The sequence below is a fragment of the Xyrauchen texanus genome, chromosome 50 (assembly GCF_025860055.1).
Source record: "Xyrauchen texanus isolate HMW12.3.18 chromosome 50, RBS_HiC_50CHRs, whole genome shotgun sequence".
Taxonomy (NCBI): Eukaryota; Metazoa; Chordata; class Actinopteri; order Cypriniformes; family Catostomidae; genus Xyrauchen; species Xyrauchen texanus.
In genome coordinates this window covers 16,048,000-16,069,083 of record NC_068325.1, presented here as the reverse complement: position 1 = coordinate 16,069,083, position 21,084 = coordinate 16,048,000, and the positions used below count along the sequence as shown (strand labels likewise).

At 36.8% G+C, this 21,084-nt stretch overlaps 1 protein-coding gene across 1 annotated transcript in view; it reads left to right on the top strand.

Annotated features, from left to right (window-relative positions):
• LOC127641159 (glypican-1) overlaps positions 1-20,806 on the top strand; it is a 47,808-nt gene extending 27,002 nt beyond the window's left edge. The window contains exons 2-9 of the mRNA XM_052123963.1: positions 4,354-4,512; positions 6,815-7,212; positions 11,128-11,293; positions 12,114-12,244; positions 13,301-13,438; positions 13,609-13,739; positions 15,671-15,846; positions 17,257-20,806. Coding sequence (XP_051979923.1) covers positions 4,354-4,512; positions 6,815-7,212; positions 11,128-11,293; positions 12,114-12,244; positions 13,301-13,438; positions 13,609-13,739; positions 15,671-15,846; positions 17,257-17,465 — 1,508 coding nt within the window. The 3' untranslated portion in view covers positions 17,466-20,806. The remainder of the gene's footprint in view (positions 1-4,353; positions 4,513-6,814; positions 7,213-11,127; positions 11,294-12,113; positions 12,245-13,300; positions 13,439-13,608; positions 13,740-15,670; positions 15,847-17,256) is intronic.
• Positions 20,807-21,084: the final 278 nt, after the last annotated feature.

Genomic DNA, 21,084 nt, shown 5'->3' with positions numbered 1-21,084 from the left:
AAGTTATATCCAATTCTACAACTTCACAAACAAGGTAAGCGACGTAATCACGGTTACAGCTCCAATAATACACAAGTTTTAGCAGAAGTATATATGTAAGTGCTTTTTAAAATTATAAATTTCACATTTCTGCCTTTAAACCCTCCAAAATTTGGCCCCAATCACTTTGATTGTATAAAAATGTCTCTAGCTCGTTAAATTCCCTCCCTATTTTGTCAAATGTAGTTGGTCTTCCAGGTATTCCATGCATACAGAAAATGTACACTGTGTAGTGTGCACATGCAAACTGCATCCTGGCCAAATAGTATGAGTAGAATGGTAGTATTCTGTTAGAAACTCAGCATTTGTTTCTCTCTCCATCTCACATGTGACGCATTTACACTGTTAATGAGCAAAGCAACATCCCTGTCCCAGCAGTAATGACTTGTGAATTGTGCATATATGTCCGTGCATGCATTGGTATGCAGGTACACGTCTCTGCATATTCTTCCTTTGTGTGCCAGAGCAAGAAGTAAAGCCTCATCTGTCTTGTGTCTCGCGTTCCCTCGTCGGTGCCCATTGATATGTAGGCCACACGCTTGCGCCGCTCACGGACTGAAATGAAGGGCCTGGGATGTGATCCGTAATAAGACTGAAGTCTTTTTAACACCACGAGACATCAGGCACAGAGCGAAATGCGGAATATGAGCTCAGTATCCCGGTGTGTGTTTATGTACATCAGCGCTTGTTTAAAAAGGGCTTGTTACATGCGCACATGTGATTTAATGCAGCGGAGCGTCTTGGAGACTTAAGCCCAAAGTATACTTCGGTTTTGACACGAACGCTTAGCATCTGTGTACAGCACTCACCTTTCGAAAGTATACTTTATATTACGTGAATACACGCTACGACCGGATCATCTGAAACTTATCTTAATACCAGCTGTAACCAAGGTCTAAAATGAATGCAGCTGAAGCTAGCGAATTTTATAGAACAAATACTGGTGGCGGTTGCGGCTCAGGTGGTAGAGCGGGTCGGCCACTAATCGCATGGTTGGCAGTTCGATTCCCGGCCCACACGAATCCACATGCCAAAGTGTCCTTGGACAAGACACTAAATCCCAAGTTGCTCCCAATGGCAGGCTAGCACCTTGCATGGCAGCTCTGCTGTCATTGGTGTGTGAATGTGTGCATGAATGGGTGAATGAGACGCAGTGTAAAGCGCTTTGAATACCGTTAAGGTTAAAAAGGTGCTATATAAGTACAGACACATCCGTTTCCCCAGTAGACCCCCAGGAAAAAGGTGGATACTGCGCTTTCAATGCTAGAGCACTCAGTACCACCGCTCCCTATACGCATACAACGCAGTCTGCGTAGGGCACCAACTCCCTAGGGGGGCACCATCTTACCCTAGGAGGGCACCAGAAAGTCCACCGGCTGCTCTTACTCACACGTTATACATTATTCAAGGACCCGCAAGCAGTTGCGGTACATTGCGGTAGCATTCATATCTGACCTGAGTATACTTTGGTCTTTACAACCCCACAATGAGAGATAGAGAGAGCAAGAGAGATAAGCTGAAGATATAAAATATATATGTATAAACTGTATATATTACAGGTCACTTGAACACATTTACCATGATAACTACAGTTTACCACCAAAATGCCATAGTTACCACAGTTACCACCGTTATTGTTACTACTGTAAAATCATAATACATTTATAGAGAATCTCCTTTAAAATAACACTGAACTTGTTGTTGTGCTAAAAAAGCAAGATGTAGCTCCACGAATAAACCAGAAATCAGGTGTATCAAGATGCACACGCTCCTGCGCGAGACACGGAAAAAACAATGAGACATAGCTTAGTGGGAAAAACATCCGTCTAGCATGTTAGCATAGGAAAACAATTGAAAAACAGTGTGGATGAATGACAAAATGTGTTCAGTATGAACAGCCCCCCAAGATATTTCAGATTTTTTCCTTATTTTTTTTTAATAGCATCGTACCACCTTGGTTTTTGGTTTTGGACATGCACAATGGCAATACTGTGTTTTTGACGCATGTAACATGGAAGTACTCTTTGAATTCTTTCAAATACCTTGAGAGTACCATGTAATACCATTGTATATATCCAGTGTTTTAAACCAGGGGTCCAGAATAATCCTGTATAAGTTCCTGTATTTCCTTCGCCATACTTTAAATTTGGATAAATAAAATGTTGTATAAAGCCTGTATATGGATGCACTCAAGGGTGTGCAGTCTGGGAAAAACTGCATTAGCACAAAAAAACAAAAAAACATTTCCAGGCACTAAACTGCAGACACATGCAAGATCTGATTGGACGCCTCTCTGGTTGACCATAAAATGGTGAAAGTGAGTTTTCAGCCCCCTCTGCTACAGTCTTACTCTGTGAATACATAAAATTGTGCTTCTCTGGGATTTTTCGCTCTGGCTGCAGTCAGGCGGCATAAAAAATGCATGGCAGCGATAGCATCTCGCGTTCCAGTTCCCAAAGCCATGACCCAAGATAGGCTCAGCCGGGAAAGTTGTTTGCTAAATGTCAACCGGGCTCAAGAAGCTCTTGCCCTGACTGACCCAGTTCTGGGTGTGTATTTGCACCTTTACATGGTAACACTGAATTCCACTTGGCTGGAAGTCCTCGATTAAGTTTGTATGATGTATAGGTAAGTTATACTTTCAGTTAGGGCAGTCAATCGATAATTTTTTTTAATTGAATTAATTTCAAGGTATGCCGATTAACTAATATAATTAATTGCAATTAATCACATATATATATATATATATATATATATATATATATATATATATATATATATATATATAATATATATATAAATGCATTACAGTATTTTGGCACACAAGTAAAGCATTAAAAAAGACAAAACAGAAAGTGGCTTTAGAATGCAGTATATTGTTTATTTCCATATTATTGAGCATAAGCCAATATTAGGCATACACTTAATTTTGCGACTGAATTCAGTCCGAGATTTATTTTAAGGGCTTGTTTAAAGAAATGTCAATGTACACCTGTGTCAGAAGGACGCTTTTGGAATGTCTCGGTTGTGTACCGTATAATATCATAAACATCACATTTAAATATCATAAATCTACCGTTTTTAGGCCGGTGTGTCAAGTTAAATGAAGTTTAAAACTTCAAAAAACACGTCTTGAGATCCCTGCATTTGGATTTGCTCAGTGTTTGTACGCAAGAACGTGATCTCATCTTGTGTAGTCTGCTCTCGGAAATAGTGGTTTGTTCTCTGTCTGTATAAGCTGTGCGTTGCCTATACAGCAACTTTCGCTTACTTCCCCCTGGAGAAAACAGGTGAGGTGGTACTCCAAGCTTGAATTTCTCAGATATAAGGAATATTCCTTATTACGATCCAGTGACATGATTAAATATGTTAATTTTTTAACGCATTATGTTCTCTATATTTAATAGCACCAAATTAACATACTAAATCGACAGTCCTACTTTCAAATAGATTTTAGTGTTGACCAGTGTTGGGAAGTAACCAAAAAGTGTTAAGGTATTAACTAAAAGTGCTACTAACAACATTCTTCAGTGGCCTAACAGCCACTGAATATACAATCAATGGTGAAACTAATTTGTTCAATGAGTCAAATTCCCACACAGATTTTGAGAAACATGTAATTTTACTTGAATTGGTGCTGTTTTAGTGCATTTCTATCTTAATACTGTGAAAGGCTATGTTTGGAAAATGTAAAAAAAAGAAGCATTATATTGTTACATATTGTTTTGTTTGAACAATATGAAAATATATGTATTTTGACAAGAAAAGAAGTATATATAGTGTCAAATTTCAGCACTTTCAAAAATCTGCAATTAATGGCGATTAACTACAAAACAATTATGCGATTATACTGCTGTTCATTGCTGTGTTTATAAGTTATATAAATTATAGTGTTTCTTGTTTTATTGGTGGTACTAATGTAAATTGATCATTGAGATCCTCGTTGTTTGTGTCAGATAAATGTTGTTCTGATTTACATTTGTGTGTGTGTGTATACAGCTGTAGAAAAAATTAAGAGACCACTGCAAAATTATCAGTTTCTCTGGATTTACTATTTCTAGGTATGTGTTTGAGTACAATGAACTCTTGTTTTTTTCCAGAGCTTTATATATATAACAGAGTATTATATACGGGATATGTATGAGATCCATTTTGGTTAATGCTTTTATGAATAAGGATAACAATATGGTCAACCTTTTCATCTAAGTTTTAAAATGTATAGAACTTGATGTATGATGTCTTAGTAATAGCTGTCTTGGTGCCATAACTAGTTTAAAACGCTTAAATAATTTTATATTTGGATTCCATTTGCAGGGGAACATCTTCGCATCTGCCCTCAGGGCTACACCTGCTGCACCAGTGCCATGGAGGAGACGCTGTCGAACCTGAGCCGCCGGGAGTTTGAGGGTCTGGTCAGGGAGGCAGGACGATCCATACAGGCCTCGCTCAATGCCCAGTACAGGACATTCGACAGTGAGTTCTCACCTCAAACGCACATATACTTTGTTTGCAATTGGTCACTTTTCATTAAGTATTGGGCATATTGTCTTATAGCTTCTTACACGTCTGTTCAGTTTTCTCAAACTGAAAAAATGTAAAGATACTTCTGCCAGTGTGGTATCTTTTCATATTTACAATTTATGGTCAGCAACATTAGCTGTATGTTTAGTCAGCGAGATGATTTTCAAATTATTCTTGAACTGTTTGTAAAGCTGTCGTTTCTCCAACAAGAGTGTAAAATTGGGGAAGAATGGAGCACCGACTGCAAGAAATTAGATTTTGAGGTTTAATGGTGTACTTGGACTATCACGGACAGCTTTCTGATCTGGAGCGATTGTTTATGAAACTTCATCTGCTCTTCGTTAACATTTTTCTTTTACTCTTCTATATCTTTAACGGCATCGGGGTTAATGAATGTTATGGGTGAAGGATTTGCAGCACTTTGAAGCCCAAACTCTCTTCTGGTTTGTGTCATTGTGAGTGTAGATTAAAGGAAAACTCTGAAGCTCATGTGCTTTCACACCGAGTGGTCCTCATGGGGCAATTACAGTGGGATTTTTATGGCGTTTTACTGCAGTGCAGCCATGTTAAACGATAGAGGAGGCCAAAAATTATTATGATGGAGATGCTCAGTTTCTTGACTCTGGGTCAGATACTTATGATGATTATGTGTGAATAATATTCAATTGTTATTATGTTGATTTGGACTTTTGTATCACTTTTGTGATATTTTGTTCATGGCATTCCTTCGAAACAACTTGTAATCACTAAAATAATGTTTTTTTAATTATTAATTCAATAGAATTTACTGGAGTAGATGGGAATGTTGGATTAATAATGCATATATTATTAAAATGAGAGTAATTATATTTGTGTTACGTCTTACAAATTCCGCTAACAGGCAAAATGCTCAATGTTTCATACCAAGTCCTGCTTTTCATTTTTCATTCAGATTTTAAATGTCACATAAGCTTGTGGCGGATATATTAATGTTATTATAACATAATATTATTAACAATTTATCATAAAACATAATCCCCAGATCCACAGAACTGAATACTGCTTGTACAATCTATAAAATGTTTGTTCGTTTGTTGTGTTCAAATAGTTTTCTTATTTTTTTCTGGAAAATATGATAAAAATACTATCTAAACATCCTTAAAAGTTGCATTTACTAGAGAAGCAAAGATATTAAGTCTTGTTTTCAGGAAATTCTAACCAAATTCAGTCTCCTGCAATTTTTCACATTGCTGTAGGGTGACTTTATGCCACTCCTGGCACAAATTCAAGCAGCTTGGCTTTGTTTGATGGCTTATGGCTATCCATCTTCCTCTTGGTCACATTCCAGAGGTTTTCAATGGGGTTCAGGTCTGGAGATTGGGCAGGCCATGACAGGGTCTTGATCCGGTGGTCCTCCATCCACTTCTTGATTGACCTGGCTTATTTAAAATGTATGACGTGGATTATTTCAGGCCTTATTTTGTTATTTTATATAACGTAAATGCAGACGTGGCAGGTATCTTTAAAAAGATTCTAAGCTTTCAATAATATGCCTGACTTATGTATTACCAGACTTGAACATTTTAAGCATAAACTTTTTTTGCAACACAGCACCCCCTTTTGGATCTGCGGACCTCTGGCGGGTCCGCAGAGTTGAAGAGGTTAAAGGTGCACTCAGTAACATTTGCCTCATTAAAGAAGTCTTACTCCTAAAGAAATGTAAGAAAAGTAATGATCATGAGCATTCACATGAGATGAATACTCTAGTCATTTCAGTAACCTTATAAAAGCTTTTTAAATTTACATGGAGAGGGTCCCCTCATGGGGGCTGCCATGTTAGAATCACATGACCAGCCGAATATGACTTTCTTAATCTCAGTAATCACACTGATATTGAATACTTTCAATTGGGATTAAATGAATCATGGCTAACTGTGAATAGTGATATCAATATCTGAAAACTATAGTGTTTGAATTATGCTTCACCCATGCCTCTAGGTGTCAGTATAAATCCAAGACGACATATATACAAACTTACTAAATGCACCTTTATAACAAGAAAAAATTATTTGCCAATGAGTTATGGAAGTTTAAACCATAATAAATGTTGTCAGATTTCTGTGAATACAATATTTAATATTTTGTCATTATGCTTTTCAAGTAAATATATCTTGTGATCTTTAGATATTTTGACTGGAAAACAAGTCAGTGGATTCAGACGTACAGGACATTTCCTTTGATACATTCTTGGAAAATTGCATTTTTATCTTTGCAGCATACTTCCTGGAACTTCTAAATGGCTCTGAACGGTGGCTGGAGGAGGCGTTCGTGGCAGCTATGGGGGATCTGTACCGGCCTAATGCGGGAGTGTTTCGCGAACTCTATGCCGACCTGCGGCGGTATTACAGTGGCGCCGCCCTAAACCTCGAGGAGATTTTGGACGAGTTCTGGATGAGGCTCCTGGAGCGTCTGTTGAAGGCGTCTGACCCCGAGACCGCCTCCCTGCTCTCTGATGACTTCCTCGATTGTGCCTCCAAGCAGACGGAGACCTTGCGTCCTTTTGGAGATGCTCCACGTGAATTGAAGGCCAAGTTGGTGCGGGCGTTTGTCGCTGCTCGGGCATTTGTCCAGGGCCTTAATGTGGCGGGAGAGATTGTACGAAAGGTGTCGCAGGTACTACATTATTGGGAGTTTTTCTATGCAGAAAATGTGAATTTGTCCTCTGTATGTGATACACATTAATACTAAACCTACTCAATGAATTCAGTCCTCCTCCAATTGTCCTCAATGCTCTTGCAGATCACTGCACATGTGCTCCAGAATCTGTAGTTACTGCAGATCCAGATATCCTTCTTTGTTAATGGGTTTTCCAGTTTAAGTTGACGGGTTAAGTTTGTGCCAAATATAGTGCTTTGCTTCAAAGCTTAAATGTTTCATTTAGGTCTCAGAAGATCAGACCATGGATTCTTCTCCAAATCATTGAGTCTCTCACATGCCTTTTGGGCAAATACCAACAAAGAATTAATAACAAAAGCTTCCTTCTTCCATCCTCCCATGCAAGCCAGATTTATGAAGTGCGATTTGCTATTGTCTCATGTCTCATTTTTGTTTTCTATCTCTGTCGTGGAGAACTGGCAAATCCTTTTGAGTTGCTAAACTCTTCTTGTCCAGACAGTCAGTTCGAGGAAGTTCAGTTCTGGGAAGATTAACAGTTCCATATTTTCTCACATATTTAATGATAGATCTCACAGTGCTTCAAGGTACATTGAATAGTTAAAGTTTCTTGTAACCTTGCCCTAACTGATGTTTTTAAAGAACCTTGTCCCAGATCTGCCTTTAATGATCCTTGGTCTTTGTGGTATAATGTGGCCTTTGAAATGGAATTTCACAAAAGTCTATGAGTAAATTTACAATGTAAATGTTTTTTGATTGGGTATTTATCTTTTCGGGGATTATCGTAGAAAATGTATGTCCATACACTGCTTTCAGTGAGAAAACATTTACTTTCACCAGACAAGGACTCTTTTGCCTGTTGTCAGTGAGCACGTTTACATGCGTTCATGCACCTATACATTTAATAAGCCGACAATGTGTGTGTTCATGTAAACGCATAAAACGGCTTTACTTTATCGATGTTTGGTCATAAACCGCATAAGAAAAAACCAATAAGCACGGTAGATTTTTGACAATTACCCTGAATATGCGTTTTATGTAAACACCTTTACCAACTTCGATCTTACCGACTTGTACAATGTATGCAAGTTTTGGGTTCATGCCTCTTCACAGTTTGATGAATGAACATAATAACTCAATTATTTCAAATCCCACGTTTACATGTTTTCCTTGCTTTGTCAAATAAAAAAATAAAAAAAGCTGATTTTGGGAGTAGCGTATTGGTGTGGCTGCAATCGGGCTCTGTGATGTTTCACTGCTTGGTAATGGAAATAAGCTGTGAACCAGAAATCTGTAGCATATGTGTTGGAAGCATGCGCTAAACATGTTGGGCTAAACAGAGAACAGAATTTATTAAACATGTCTGAAGAGTTTATAGTCGAAGAATTGATGCATTTCTATGCCCAGCCTTAATTTTTTGAACGGAGTATTCGGAAATGAAACAGAAACATAGAGGAGGCCCTCACACCGTGTCCTCACCTGACAGCAAACGACATACGATATAATGTATATTTCTATGGTAATCAAAGTTTTTGTCCTAACCAGCAGTGATGAGCCATGGTACATTCTATCGATTGCTTGTTTTCTATTTTCAGCATTGCACGGATAACTCCGTCCACAGTGAACTGGCACTGGTCCAAAAACCTTCAAAAAATAAGGCTGGGCATAGAAATGCATCAATTCTTCGACTACAAACTCTTCAAACATGTTTAGTAAGTTCTGTTCTCTGTGTGCAGCTGTGTTATGTCCTGTTGTCGCTATCGCTGTAGAGGACCTGTTTTTAGATAAACAAAACGAGTTTCCGCTTGAATGCTCCAATGTCGCAAGGGGGCTGCGTGAACTGTTGATCTTGTGCCCTGTCATGAACACGCACAGGAGATCAACGGTCAGTGAACATTTTCACAAAAAAATACATTACGTTTTGGTTTATTTCTCAGCAAACCTTATTGTATGCTTTTTAACTTTAGAAGCTTGAAGAGGTGGTCAACATAAACTGCCATTGTTTGACAACACTGAGCACAAATTATTTTCACAGTTTCTCCCTGTAAAAGAAAATCGTATAGCAACACAGGTGTGAGTAAACAATGACTGAATTTTTTTTTGTGGGTAAACTGATCCTATAAGGATCCGCGACATCAAGACAGAAATTACAAAACAGCCGCATTCCTGATTATTTTCGCCCCACAAGCAAAATCAGTCCAAGTCCTTAGTGGTTAGCCTACACTTTCCTACAACTCCCTGGTGCTTTGACAAATGAAAGTAGAGCACAATAGTACATCTCCATTCTTTAAAGGATTTGTTACAGTATTGGATTCAGTCTCCCGACGAAGAACTCTCTGGAGATTCCTGCTGAGAAGACCTAAATTCTTGCTGATGTTGAGAACATATTGGTTTGGAATATTCCATATTTTATAGAAATAGCTATCAGAAAAACATCTTGTGTTGATATAATGTATGTAAAATCTTGAACTCGCTTTCTAGAATCACAACCTCACTGCAAAGCACCTATGGAGAGATTTGCATGCACTGAACATGAGTACATTCGTTCTATGATGTTTGCAAGTTCACACACGGTCTAATCAAACCATGAAAATGGGTTAGTTCACACAGTAAGGTGATTATATTGAAGTTGCTTTGGGCTAATATACAGCATGATTAGTTTGCCTTCTATACTTGGCTCTCCCAAAAGACTTCAAAGATACATTTAAGTTTCCATTGCAAAATATATCAAGCGGTTGACCTGAATCCAAATGCACATACAGTAATACGCTAACATGGAAGCATCTAGAAAAGATGTTTTCTATTTTACAGCAAGCGCTATCAAGTGTACAGATGTCCATGATTATTGTACCAAAAACATTTTTTATTTTCTGACCCCACATAAAAACATGAGTAAAAATGTGAGTAATGATTTGGGAAGAGAACGTATATTCCATTGTAGGCCATAGGATGTTAAAGGGATGTTTCATTACATTAAATGACCAATTCATCCCTGTCATGGACACCATGCCTGTTTAATTTTTTCAGTATAGTAGACTAATGAACAGAGATGTTAACCATTTACAATGATTCTTTCAAGTCTTTGTCACTCTATGGTTCTTTTTTACCTCACTGAGCATTCTGCGTTGTACCCTTTGAGTCATCTTGTCTGGATGGACACTTCTAGAGAGAGTAGCCACAGTAATAAATTGCCTCCATTTATAGACAATTTGTCTAACTTTGGACAGATGAATATCTAAGCTGTTTGAGATTCCTTTTAACCCTTTCCAGCTTTATGCAAAGCAATAATTCTTGATCGTAGATCTTCCAAGTTCTCTTTTTGCAAGGCATGGTCCACGTCAGCAGATGCCTCTTGTGAATAGCAAGCGCAAAATGTTTGAGTGCTTTTTATAAGTCAAAGTAGCTCTAACCCACACCTTCAATCTCGTTTCATTAATTGAATGCCAGGTTTGCCAAATCCTGACTCTAATAAGCTTTTATTGACATCATATTTTTTTCAACCTACACTGTAAATGTTTGAATGCTGTATTCAATAAGTACAAGAACAAAACAATAATTTGTGTTATTAGTTAAATAGATTGTGTTTGTTCATTATTGTAACTTAGATGAAGATCAAATCAGATTTTAAGACAAATTTATACATAAATGCAGGTAATTCCAAAGGGTTCAGATACTTTTTATTGCCACTGTATAAAAAAGAGCCTGATGTAAAATGTACAACCTAGTCCGTCAACGTGACAAACGTTTTATATTTAAAGTGCAATATCTGCATGTCTTTAACCACTATACCACAATGTACAATATAGTGGCTTTTCTATTTTTGTGCTTAAAATTTGATGCAGAACTTGTTAAAAGAACTCTGTTTATTGACCATAGAAGTGGATGAAACCCTACTGATAAACTCCTTTCCTATAGGTTCCTCTGAGCCCGGAGTGCAATCGCGCCATTATGAAGCTGGTGTACTGCCCGCACTGTCGAGGCCTTAGTTCAATCAAACCTTGCATCAACTACTGCAAGAACGTCATGAAGGGTTGCCTGGCCAATCAAGCTGACCTGGACACTGAGTGGCAGAGCCTTATAGGTAAAATTTGAAATTATAAAGGCTGAGATTATATCCTCATACAAGTATCATTTGACAAGACATTTTGTCAGTTGTTGATTTTTATTCTCCTTCTTTTTTGCATTGTGCTGGGTAGCGCCACCCACCATGAAATCTCATTGGTCAAAAATCTAGCTCATGTTAAATGTTCAAATGTATGTTCTGACCACTTTATGTATTTTGTATAGCATATGAACTGCAGTTGCTGTGCAAGTATGTATGACACAATGCATTGCAATGTGGAATGGTGGGCTAAAGCACTGAAATGGTAAGCAGAAGGTTGTAGGTTCGATCCCCACAGCCACCAACATTGTGTCCTTGAGCAAGGCACTTAACTCCAGGTTGCTCCAGGGGTATTGTCCCTGTAATAAGTGCACTGTAAGTCGCTTTGGATAAAAGCATCTAAAAGCAAGTAAATGCAATGTGGTGGCTCAGTTAGAGTTGGCCGGTAATTGCAGGGTTGGTGGTTCAATGGCGGTTCGATTTCACATGCCGAAGTGTCCTTGGGCAAGACACTGAACCCCAAGTTGCTCTCAATGGCAGGCTAGGGCCTTGCATGGCAGCTATACCATCATTGGTGTATGTGTAAATGGGTGAATGAGTCACAGTGTAAGGCACTTTGAAAACCGCTAAGGTTAAAAAAGCGCTGTATAAGTGCAGACCATTTACCATTTAAAAAAATCGAATTATTGTTTTAGTCTTACTGAAATCTTAATTTTAATGTGCATGTTAATGTACTGTCTGAGCACAGATAAATTATGCTAGAAACTTACTAAACATACTCTTTGTTTTTCTCGATCAGAAACCATGCTACAAGTGGCGTCCAGTTTTAGTGCCGAGCCCAGTATGGATACAGTGATCTATTCCATTCCTGTGAAAATCTCAGAGGCTGTTCTCACCATGCAGGAGAATATGGAAATCTATACCAGCAAAGTTAGAACAAGAAATTAATTATCTTTTTTTAACAGTGGGGTCCAAAAGTCTGAGACCACTTTTCAGAAACACAACTGTTTTTATTTTTTTTCTCTCTCTGAATTGTTTTCCCTCTGAATTCTTTTCTTATTAATTTTGTTTCTCTCTAATTTTATTTTTCTTTCCTCAAAAATATATATATATTTGTTCTACATTTCTTTTCTGCAAAAGAGGCAACACGTGAAATGTTTATTTTCTTGCTAGCTAACAATTAGCATGTGGTACCAACCTTGGCCACCAGGTGCCACTATCGGTAAGCGTGAAATCTAACGCTTACAAGGTGACAATGTCTGTGGTTTTTTTTTAATGTTTTTTGAAAGTTTTTCAAAGAAAACCAGAAAAAATCTAAGAAAATAAAATTCCAAGAAAAAATTCAGAGAGAACGAAAATATTATTTTTAAACAAGATTAACATTAGTGTGCACACTACAACAGGATTTTCACCTAGTGACATTTTTTTTTTTATCACAGGCTTCCGTAATTGGTCTAAAAAGTTGAGAGAAAATGTACATGAATTTCAAAATGTCTTAGTTTTTGTTTTGTCCATCTTTTGCTTTAATAACAGCATGCACTTGAGCATGGACTCCACAATTTGTGCAAACCCCTGATGATGCATGTTGTCTCAGCATGATTTGAGAATGTTCTAAAGAACATATTTTGTTTCATTGGAAGCAAGGAAATCTGTCCTTTTGTTCAAAAGGAGCTAACATTGTCAATGCCACAAATGTGCTTATTGAATATTTCATTAATGACCTAAAATCTTAAATATTTCTTCTACATTTTACACCATACCTTATATATATATATATATATATATATATATATATATATATATATATACAAAATCCTAAAACTTAGTTTATTCCCAGATGTCAATGATATTTTAAAATGTATTTAGATGTGAACTCTGACTTTTGGACCCCACTGTACATTGTGTTTCTTGTAAAAGTGCTATTTTTACTAGACTCTGTACTTATCAAACAATTTGTTGTTTATGGTTGTGTTATGTGTGTTTCAGATTTTTAAAGCTTGTGGTGACCGTGGCGAGGAAGGCACACCGAGCTCAGTATCTGATGAGCCAAAAAAGAAAGCAAGCACAGTAACAGCCCTTGAATACAAACCAAGCCCCAAATCTGCAGCCAGACTGGAGGTACAGGTATGTGTGCCAGATACCAAGAGGGGACATTTTGCCCAGTCTCAGCTTTTATGAGTGTTATACCATATTATTTAAGTGTGTGTGTGTGTGTGTGTGTGTGTGTGTGTGTGTGTGTGTGTGTGTGTGTGTGTGTGTGTGTGTGTGTGTGTGTGTGTGTGTGTAATTCCCAGGTCACAGATGTGTCTAGTAAACTGAAAGAAATGCAGTTGTACTGGATCCAGCTGCCCTCGGCTCTCTGCAGTGGTAAAACAGCATCGTCTGCCAATGGTGACAAATGTTGGAATGGCATGGCCAAAGCTAGGTATTACCAAAGTACCTTTCAAGGGGCCGTTCACACCAAACACCTTTTTAAACCCAATTGCGCTTTTTTTTCAGCCCCATTTTATATTAGGTGTTTTTAACCACTATGTACTAGCATTAAAATACATATAATACAATGTACTTATTGTGTAACTACATGTTTTCTTTAAAATCCTCACAAGAGGTAGAGGTACATGTAGGTTTAGAAGTAGGGGTAGGGTGAGGTTTAGGGGTTAAGGTTAACAGGTACAGGTAACTACATCTGACTACCACCCCTGGAGTCGTGAGTTCAAATCCAGGGCATGCTGAGTGACTCCAGCCAGGTCTCCTAAGCAACCAAATTGGCCCGGTTGCTATGGAGGGTAGAGTCACATGGGATAACCTCCTCGTGGTTGCTATAATGTGGTTCGCTCCCGGTGGGGCACGTGGTGAGTTGCGCGTGGATGCCGTGGAGAATAGCGTGAAGCCTTAACATATGCTAGGTCTCCGCGGTAACACACTCAACAAGCCACGTGATAAGATGCGTGCATTTACGGTCTCAGACCCAGAGGCAACAGAGATTCGTCCTCTGCCACCCGGATTGAGGCGAGTCAGTACACCACCACGAGGACCTAGAGTGCATTGGGAACTGGGCATTCCAAATTGGGGAGAAAAAGGGCAGAAAAACAAAAAACAAAAACATTGTAACTACAGATGTAATTAAATGCAGGTACTTTAATTGAAAATATAATATAACAACACATATGTACATATATTGTATGAAATGCTCATGTAAATAGTAGTAAAAGACACCTAATATAAAGTGGGTCCTGTTTTTCTATGTGAATATGCACTAGACGGACATCTTTAACCATTGCATCTTTGTTCAGCATTCCACGCAGGATTGCCACATTTTTAAAGATAGCCTTTCAAGTTAAAAGAACTTCAGCTTTTAAAAATGTGTTTTGAGACACCTGCATTAGGTTTCATTGTAGCCTTTTTACCAAAAACAATACAGAAAATGTGTAAAACTAATCAGTAGCTATAACAGTATCTGACAAGCGCTGTATCACAACAACAGTTTTGGCCGGGGGGAAAAAATGAATGTTGAAAGTCACAGTTTGTTAGACACACTAAGATGATGTCACGGCAGTAGAGGCGGTGCAAATATGACGATCAGCCAATAATCCCAGCCACGTTCAGGCTGCACTAAACAGCAGTGAAAAAGCGAGTCGAGCCATAACGTGCAGTGCAAAAGTGCCATTATTAAGTGTGACCAGCCTTATTGCCTAATTATATCTTTTTGTATTACACCTTTTGGCCAAACAAATCTTTTCAGTATTTCAGTGGATTTTCATTCAGCTTGTCAGTATGTGTAATTTGCTGTTAATTTTGATATAATTAATCAATTTACATGGCTCTCAAGGCTAAATAGATCTGCAGGATTTTGATGGATGAAAGCACATTGTGAATTTCTAAATCATTACTCACGGTCAGTGCTGGCGGACTTCTGAAAACTGCGTCCTTCTCTCTTTTTGTGGCCAAAATCATAAAGTGAATTGCTTAGCTATCACTGCCAGAGAACTGAAATCCTGTTCCTGAAAATTGATCAAAAGTGATTAATCATTGAATGGGGTTCAGGTGTGTTTGTTTGTGTGTGGAAGGATGTGCAAGTACATCCAAACAAACTGTATTTTCAGTCATCAGTAAGCTGCATGAAACAAAACTAGTGCTTAAAATACTTAAAACACCTCATCAACTATGTGATTTGCACAGGCACGTTCACACTTTTTCTTTTATTATTCAGAAAATGTTATACGGTATGAATAATTACTGGCATACAAGCCTGTTGCGTATTCTGCGTACAATTGTGCAATGTCAAAAATATTATTAAATGACCATTAACAAAATATGAGTGATTGAAATGATTATGGAAAATGGATTACTCTGCAGTTACCTTCCAGAAGTTATGGGCGATGGGCTGGCCAATCAGATTAACAACCCAGAGGTGGACATTGACATCACTAAGCCAGACAGGACTATACGTCAACAGATCATGCTGCTGAAGATCATGTCTAATCGTCTAAAAAACGCCCTCAATGGCAACGATGTGGATTTTCAAGACACAAGTAAGCTGCTTAAAATGCTAAAACATTTTTGAAACGTTACATTTTCATGATCATTAAACAATTGGCCTTATTGGATCCACTTTATATTAGGTCTCTTTAACTACTATGTACTTAAACGTTTTAAATAATGTACTTATTATATACATATGTGTCGTTGCATTGTACTGTCATTTAAAGTACCTGCATTTAATCACATCTGTAGTTACACTGTTAACGTTGTCCTTAACCCTACCCCAACCCTAATGCTAAACCCTAACCCTAAACCTACCCATACCTCAACCTCAGAGGCAGCAGATTTGAATTTGTAAATGTAGATACACAATTAGTACATTGTATTGTTTTAATGTTAGTAGTTAAAAACACCTTAATATAAAGTGCGACTGCCTTATTCATGGGCAGTTTTGGGTGTGTTACTCAAAAAGTAATCCATTACAAATTAATAATTACATGTCTAAATTGTAATCTGATTACTTTTTTTGAATAATTTATTTAAAAAGTAATAAAAAAAAATAAAAATAATGTCTATATTTCCTCCTTGTTCATTGTCATACACCCTTCAGCTGTTGCAGAAAAACATACATACATATGAACATATTAATTCATATTTCAAAGGTTTTATTTTTCAGTTTATTTTTTTTTTATTTAAATAATATTATTTTAGAAATATGTATAACCCAAGTAATGTACTTAAAAGTAATTACCTTAATCGAAAGTGAGTAACTGTAATTTTATTACAAGAAATTAAAATGTATTTTGTTACACTACTTTCCAACCAAAAATAACTTTTTCTGAGTTGTTCGTACAATGATTTTTCCACTTAATTATTTTTATGGTAAATTTAGCACTGTTTTAAAGACCCCATGACCACTTGACAAGAGTTTTTTACTTTTCTTATGTTTACATATTTCCAATCGAAACAGGACGTTTGTGCACGACATATAAAATACTTTGTCCTTTTTTTATTTTTAAATAGCCAATAGCATTTAGTTACATCATGCCATGTTACATCATACACCATGATTTGCTACTTGCTAGTCCATTGAAGGTGGTATTAGTGGGAGGGACAGTCTCATTCTAGAGGGCATTTGATTAGGCAAAAATCTGTGTAGTGCAGGATGAGTCATCAATATTTTTGGTCCTTTTCCTGGAAGCGAAAGACTGTGAATTTTAAATGTATATATCTACTTAAGGTTAATTTTGTCTACTTTTAAGAATACACTTGTATATAGTTGGCTTCAAAGATAGATAAAATCCACAAAACACCCATTTTGATTTCATGGGGTCTTCAAGATGGGATTTGCATCCTGAAGTATACTGTAATTTCACATACATATGGCATAACAACTGTTACTGATTGTAACCTATTTTGCACCCAAGTGTTCATAATCTTTTTCCATGATATGCCTCTAGGTGATGACTTCAGTGGCTCAGGAAGTGGTATGTGTGCGGACCACCTGTGCATCCGTGGTAGGCCACCAGTCTTTGGGCCGAAAACTGACAGGCCCAAACTGTACACCTATGGCCCTGAAAACAAAAAGGTCAAAGGCCCCGGAAACCAGATCCAGCCTTCTGTCATCTTACTGGTTGTGTTACTTGCAAGTCTACTGCTGAGACGGTAATGGAGACACAGTACCGCTAAATCGAACTTTGGGATCTGGGTCAGGAAATTTGGACAGGGTGGAGACAGGACACGGAATGTTAAAAATAAAAAAATTATAAAAAAAAAGAGAAATGGTGAGCTATTAAAATTGCCAAAAAAAAAAAAAGAAACCTTGTGAGTGAATGGACATTTTACTTCCTCTGGGATAAAACAGAGACATGAAAATAGCTGTAAATGAAATTTTTGTTTTTGTGTGTGTGTGTTTTTGTTATATTTTGTAAAACACGTCAGATTTTAAGCGGTGACTTGTTGCATCAATCGACATCTTGCTTTTTCTACCTTTGAATGTAAAAAGATGAACTGGAGAGGAAGAATTCAGATTTTAATTCACAATACGAGGTTTTCAGCCACTAAGCAACTTACCCACAATTCTTTGCTCATAAAGTCACTCACCAACTACACTGTCACCTTGTGATTCATTTCACCATACTTGAGTTATGCAAGGTCATTTTTGTACAAATGTCCATTTAGTCTCAAATATTTCACAGACAACCATAATTAGGTATGGCTAAAGGATCAAGGGGCTGTTCAAACCAAACATGTTTTTCTGTCCATCTGCGGTTTTTCAATTGTTAATCTATGTAAACATATTCTAGACGGATGTCTTTGACTGTTGTGCCGTATCTTGCTTTTTTTTTCAGTCTCTCACGCAGGAATACGTCAAGGTAAAAGAACTCCCATTTTTAAAACATGCCTCGAAATACCTGCGTTATATTTGTTGCATTGAGTCTAGTGTTTTTAGTGCAAGAATATCTAGCACAAGAACATCTAGCATTTTTCTAGTGTAAGAACTTCTAAAAAATTAAGCGCAAGAACATCTACAAATTTTTACCACAAGAACGGCAAGCATTTGTTAGCGCTATAACCTCTAGCGTTTTTTAGCGCAAGAATGGCTAACTATTTTTTTAGCGCAATAACGTCTACGGTTTTTAAGTGCAAAAATTGCTAAAGATCTTTTTAGCGCAAGAACATCTAGCATTTTTTAGCGCTATAACGTCTAGCGTTTTTAAGCGCAAGAATGGCTAACTATTTTTTAGCGCAATAAAGTCTAGGGTTTTTAAGTGCAAAAATTGCTAAAGATCTTTTTAGCGCAAGAACATCTAGCATTTTTTAGCGCTATAACGTCTAGCGTTTTTAAGTGCAAAAATGGCTAACAATTTTTTTATTCAGTAAATTTTTTGATTCAGTCTCTCACGCAGGAGTGCGTCAAGCTAAAAGAACTTCCATTTTTTAAAACATGCCTCGAAATACCTGCATTATATTTGTTGCATTGTGTCTAGTGTTTTTTAGCGCAAGAACATCTACCATTTTTAAGCGCAAAAATGGCTAATGATTTTTTTTAGCGCAAGTGTTTGGTCTCAATGGCCCCCTAAGTCAGTTCTGTTTTACATTACAAAAATATATTAACTTTGGCATGAACATTAATTGAAATATAGAAACACTGACTATATAAGAAATGATAGGACAAAATAAAATAAAAAATGGTGGTTTCTTTAACTGTGATTCATAATGAAAGGTTTAGATGAATTTACATTTAGTGAATTTACATACATAATGTCTGCAACAATTTCATCCGATAACAAGCTGCATTAACGGATGAATCTCGCAAAACTCTCAAAAATGTTCCAGGTCATATTTCACCGAAAATCTAAAACAAAGAAAATAAGAAATTATATTTTGCATAAAGAAATAATGTCACAATGCAAAAATCGTAATGGTTCTCCAAATAGGCTTCACACTATACAGTTGGGTAAGTAACCCAAACAAGTAATCCACTACAAATTACTTTTCTAAAATTGTAATTGATGGGGGAAGTAATCATGTCACTATTTACTTTTAAGTTACTTTGTAAAACACGTTTCACAGAAGCTTTTGTTTTTCTGTGAACAAATTCAAATGTCAATGTTCCATTCACTTGCGTTTCATTCTTAAAATGACTCGCTGTCATAGTTGTTTGTTATCACGGAAACAAAAGTTTTCTGTTTTAAACGTATTCTATGTTATTTTAGAATTATATGCATCCCAAGTAATGTACTTAAAAGCAACTTAATTGAAGTTAATTTAAAGAATTTGAAACACGTGACTTCTTTTGACTTCAAAAGTAATTGGATTACTGTAACTAATTACTTTGTAATCAGTTTACACCCAAAACTCCTAAAATCACTAAATATGAGTATTTTTTCCTATTGATTTTAGGGTAAAATATGACATCGTAAGAGAACACAACCATCTAGTTTGAGATGCTCTTGTCTGAAATTGTTAATATACAACAATAAATGATAGAAAGACAGCTAGGTACAAAATATTTGCTTCACTCACCCTGATGCAAACCATTAACTTGGATTTAAGAACTGTTGGCTCAGAGCAGCACAAACTTATATCTGGAATGTAAATTTTGGAATTCATTTTGTATGAGCACCGATGGCTTACTTATGTGTTTATAAGAAGCATGTGTCAGCCTTGAATGAATTGATTTGCCTTGAATGGAATTGTATTATTAGCCAAAGCTCATGCGAAGCAGTCATTTACAGAATGTACCATTTTAAAATATAAACACCAGTCACTTTCTTGAAATAATCTCATAAGGTATTACAACAATTTTGATTCCAGAGCAATATGACTCTTTGAAATGACTTGGACAAAAAGTTAATATCAGCATCTAGTCCCTAATTGTTGCATTTCAAGATGTGAAACAAGATTGAAATATCCTTTATTCCTCTTTTGTCATCTTCTGAAGTTGAATTACCACATGACTCTTTTTTTAATGCACAACTGCTGTTGAATACATACGGACCTTGTTTTGTCAAATAGGTACGATATGTGAAGCAAAAATGTAAAAAGTTGTGGAATGTACACAAAGTACCTGAGATGTAGTGTACAGTCTCTGTCACAGGAAGGTTAGTTTTTGTACTCGGTTGTCATTAAAAGCACATTGTATACTCTTAGTCGAACGTATGACTCATTGAATGGCCGTTGAGAAAGTCTCAAATTTAACCGTAATGTGTTCCATACAGTATGTCAGTGACCGATTGAGCACACGCTCATTTGAGCATATTTGAGGAATACTGAGATGTGTGTATTGGGAAAATTAATTTGTTATATTTTTAGCACTAGCATTTTGATTTGAGGTTTGGATTTGTAAATTTGGTCTGTTTTACGTAAATAAACATGCACATGTTGTTCAAACAAAATGGGCTTTGCCAATCTAAATCTTTTTGTATAATTTTGATGTTTATGACCAATGCATTGCAATTTCTGTACGCAGTATTTTTGTCGTTTTTCAGTAAAATCTCTCTAAGCATCCCTAAAACAAGATACATTTACTTGAGAAGCAAAATTGACATTCGATTTTAAGTCTTGTTATGAGAAAACTTTTGTGAAGTTAATGCTTAAAAGTAAAGCAAGAATAAACTATTTGCCAATAAGATAAGAAATATAATATATACACCGATGAGCTAAAACATTATGACCATCATCGTGTCAAGGTCAGGGTATATTATTTGGTTAGCGAACAATAAGTTCCTTTAATCAACGTGTTGAATGCAGGAGAAATGGGCAGGAGTAAAAACCTGAGCGAC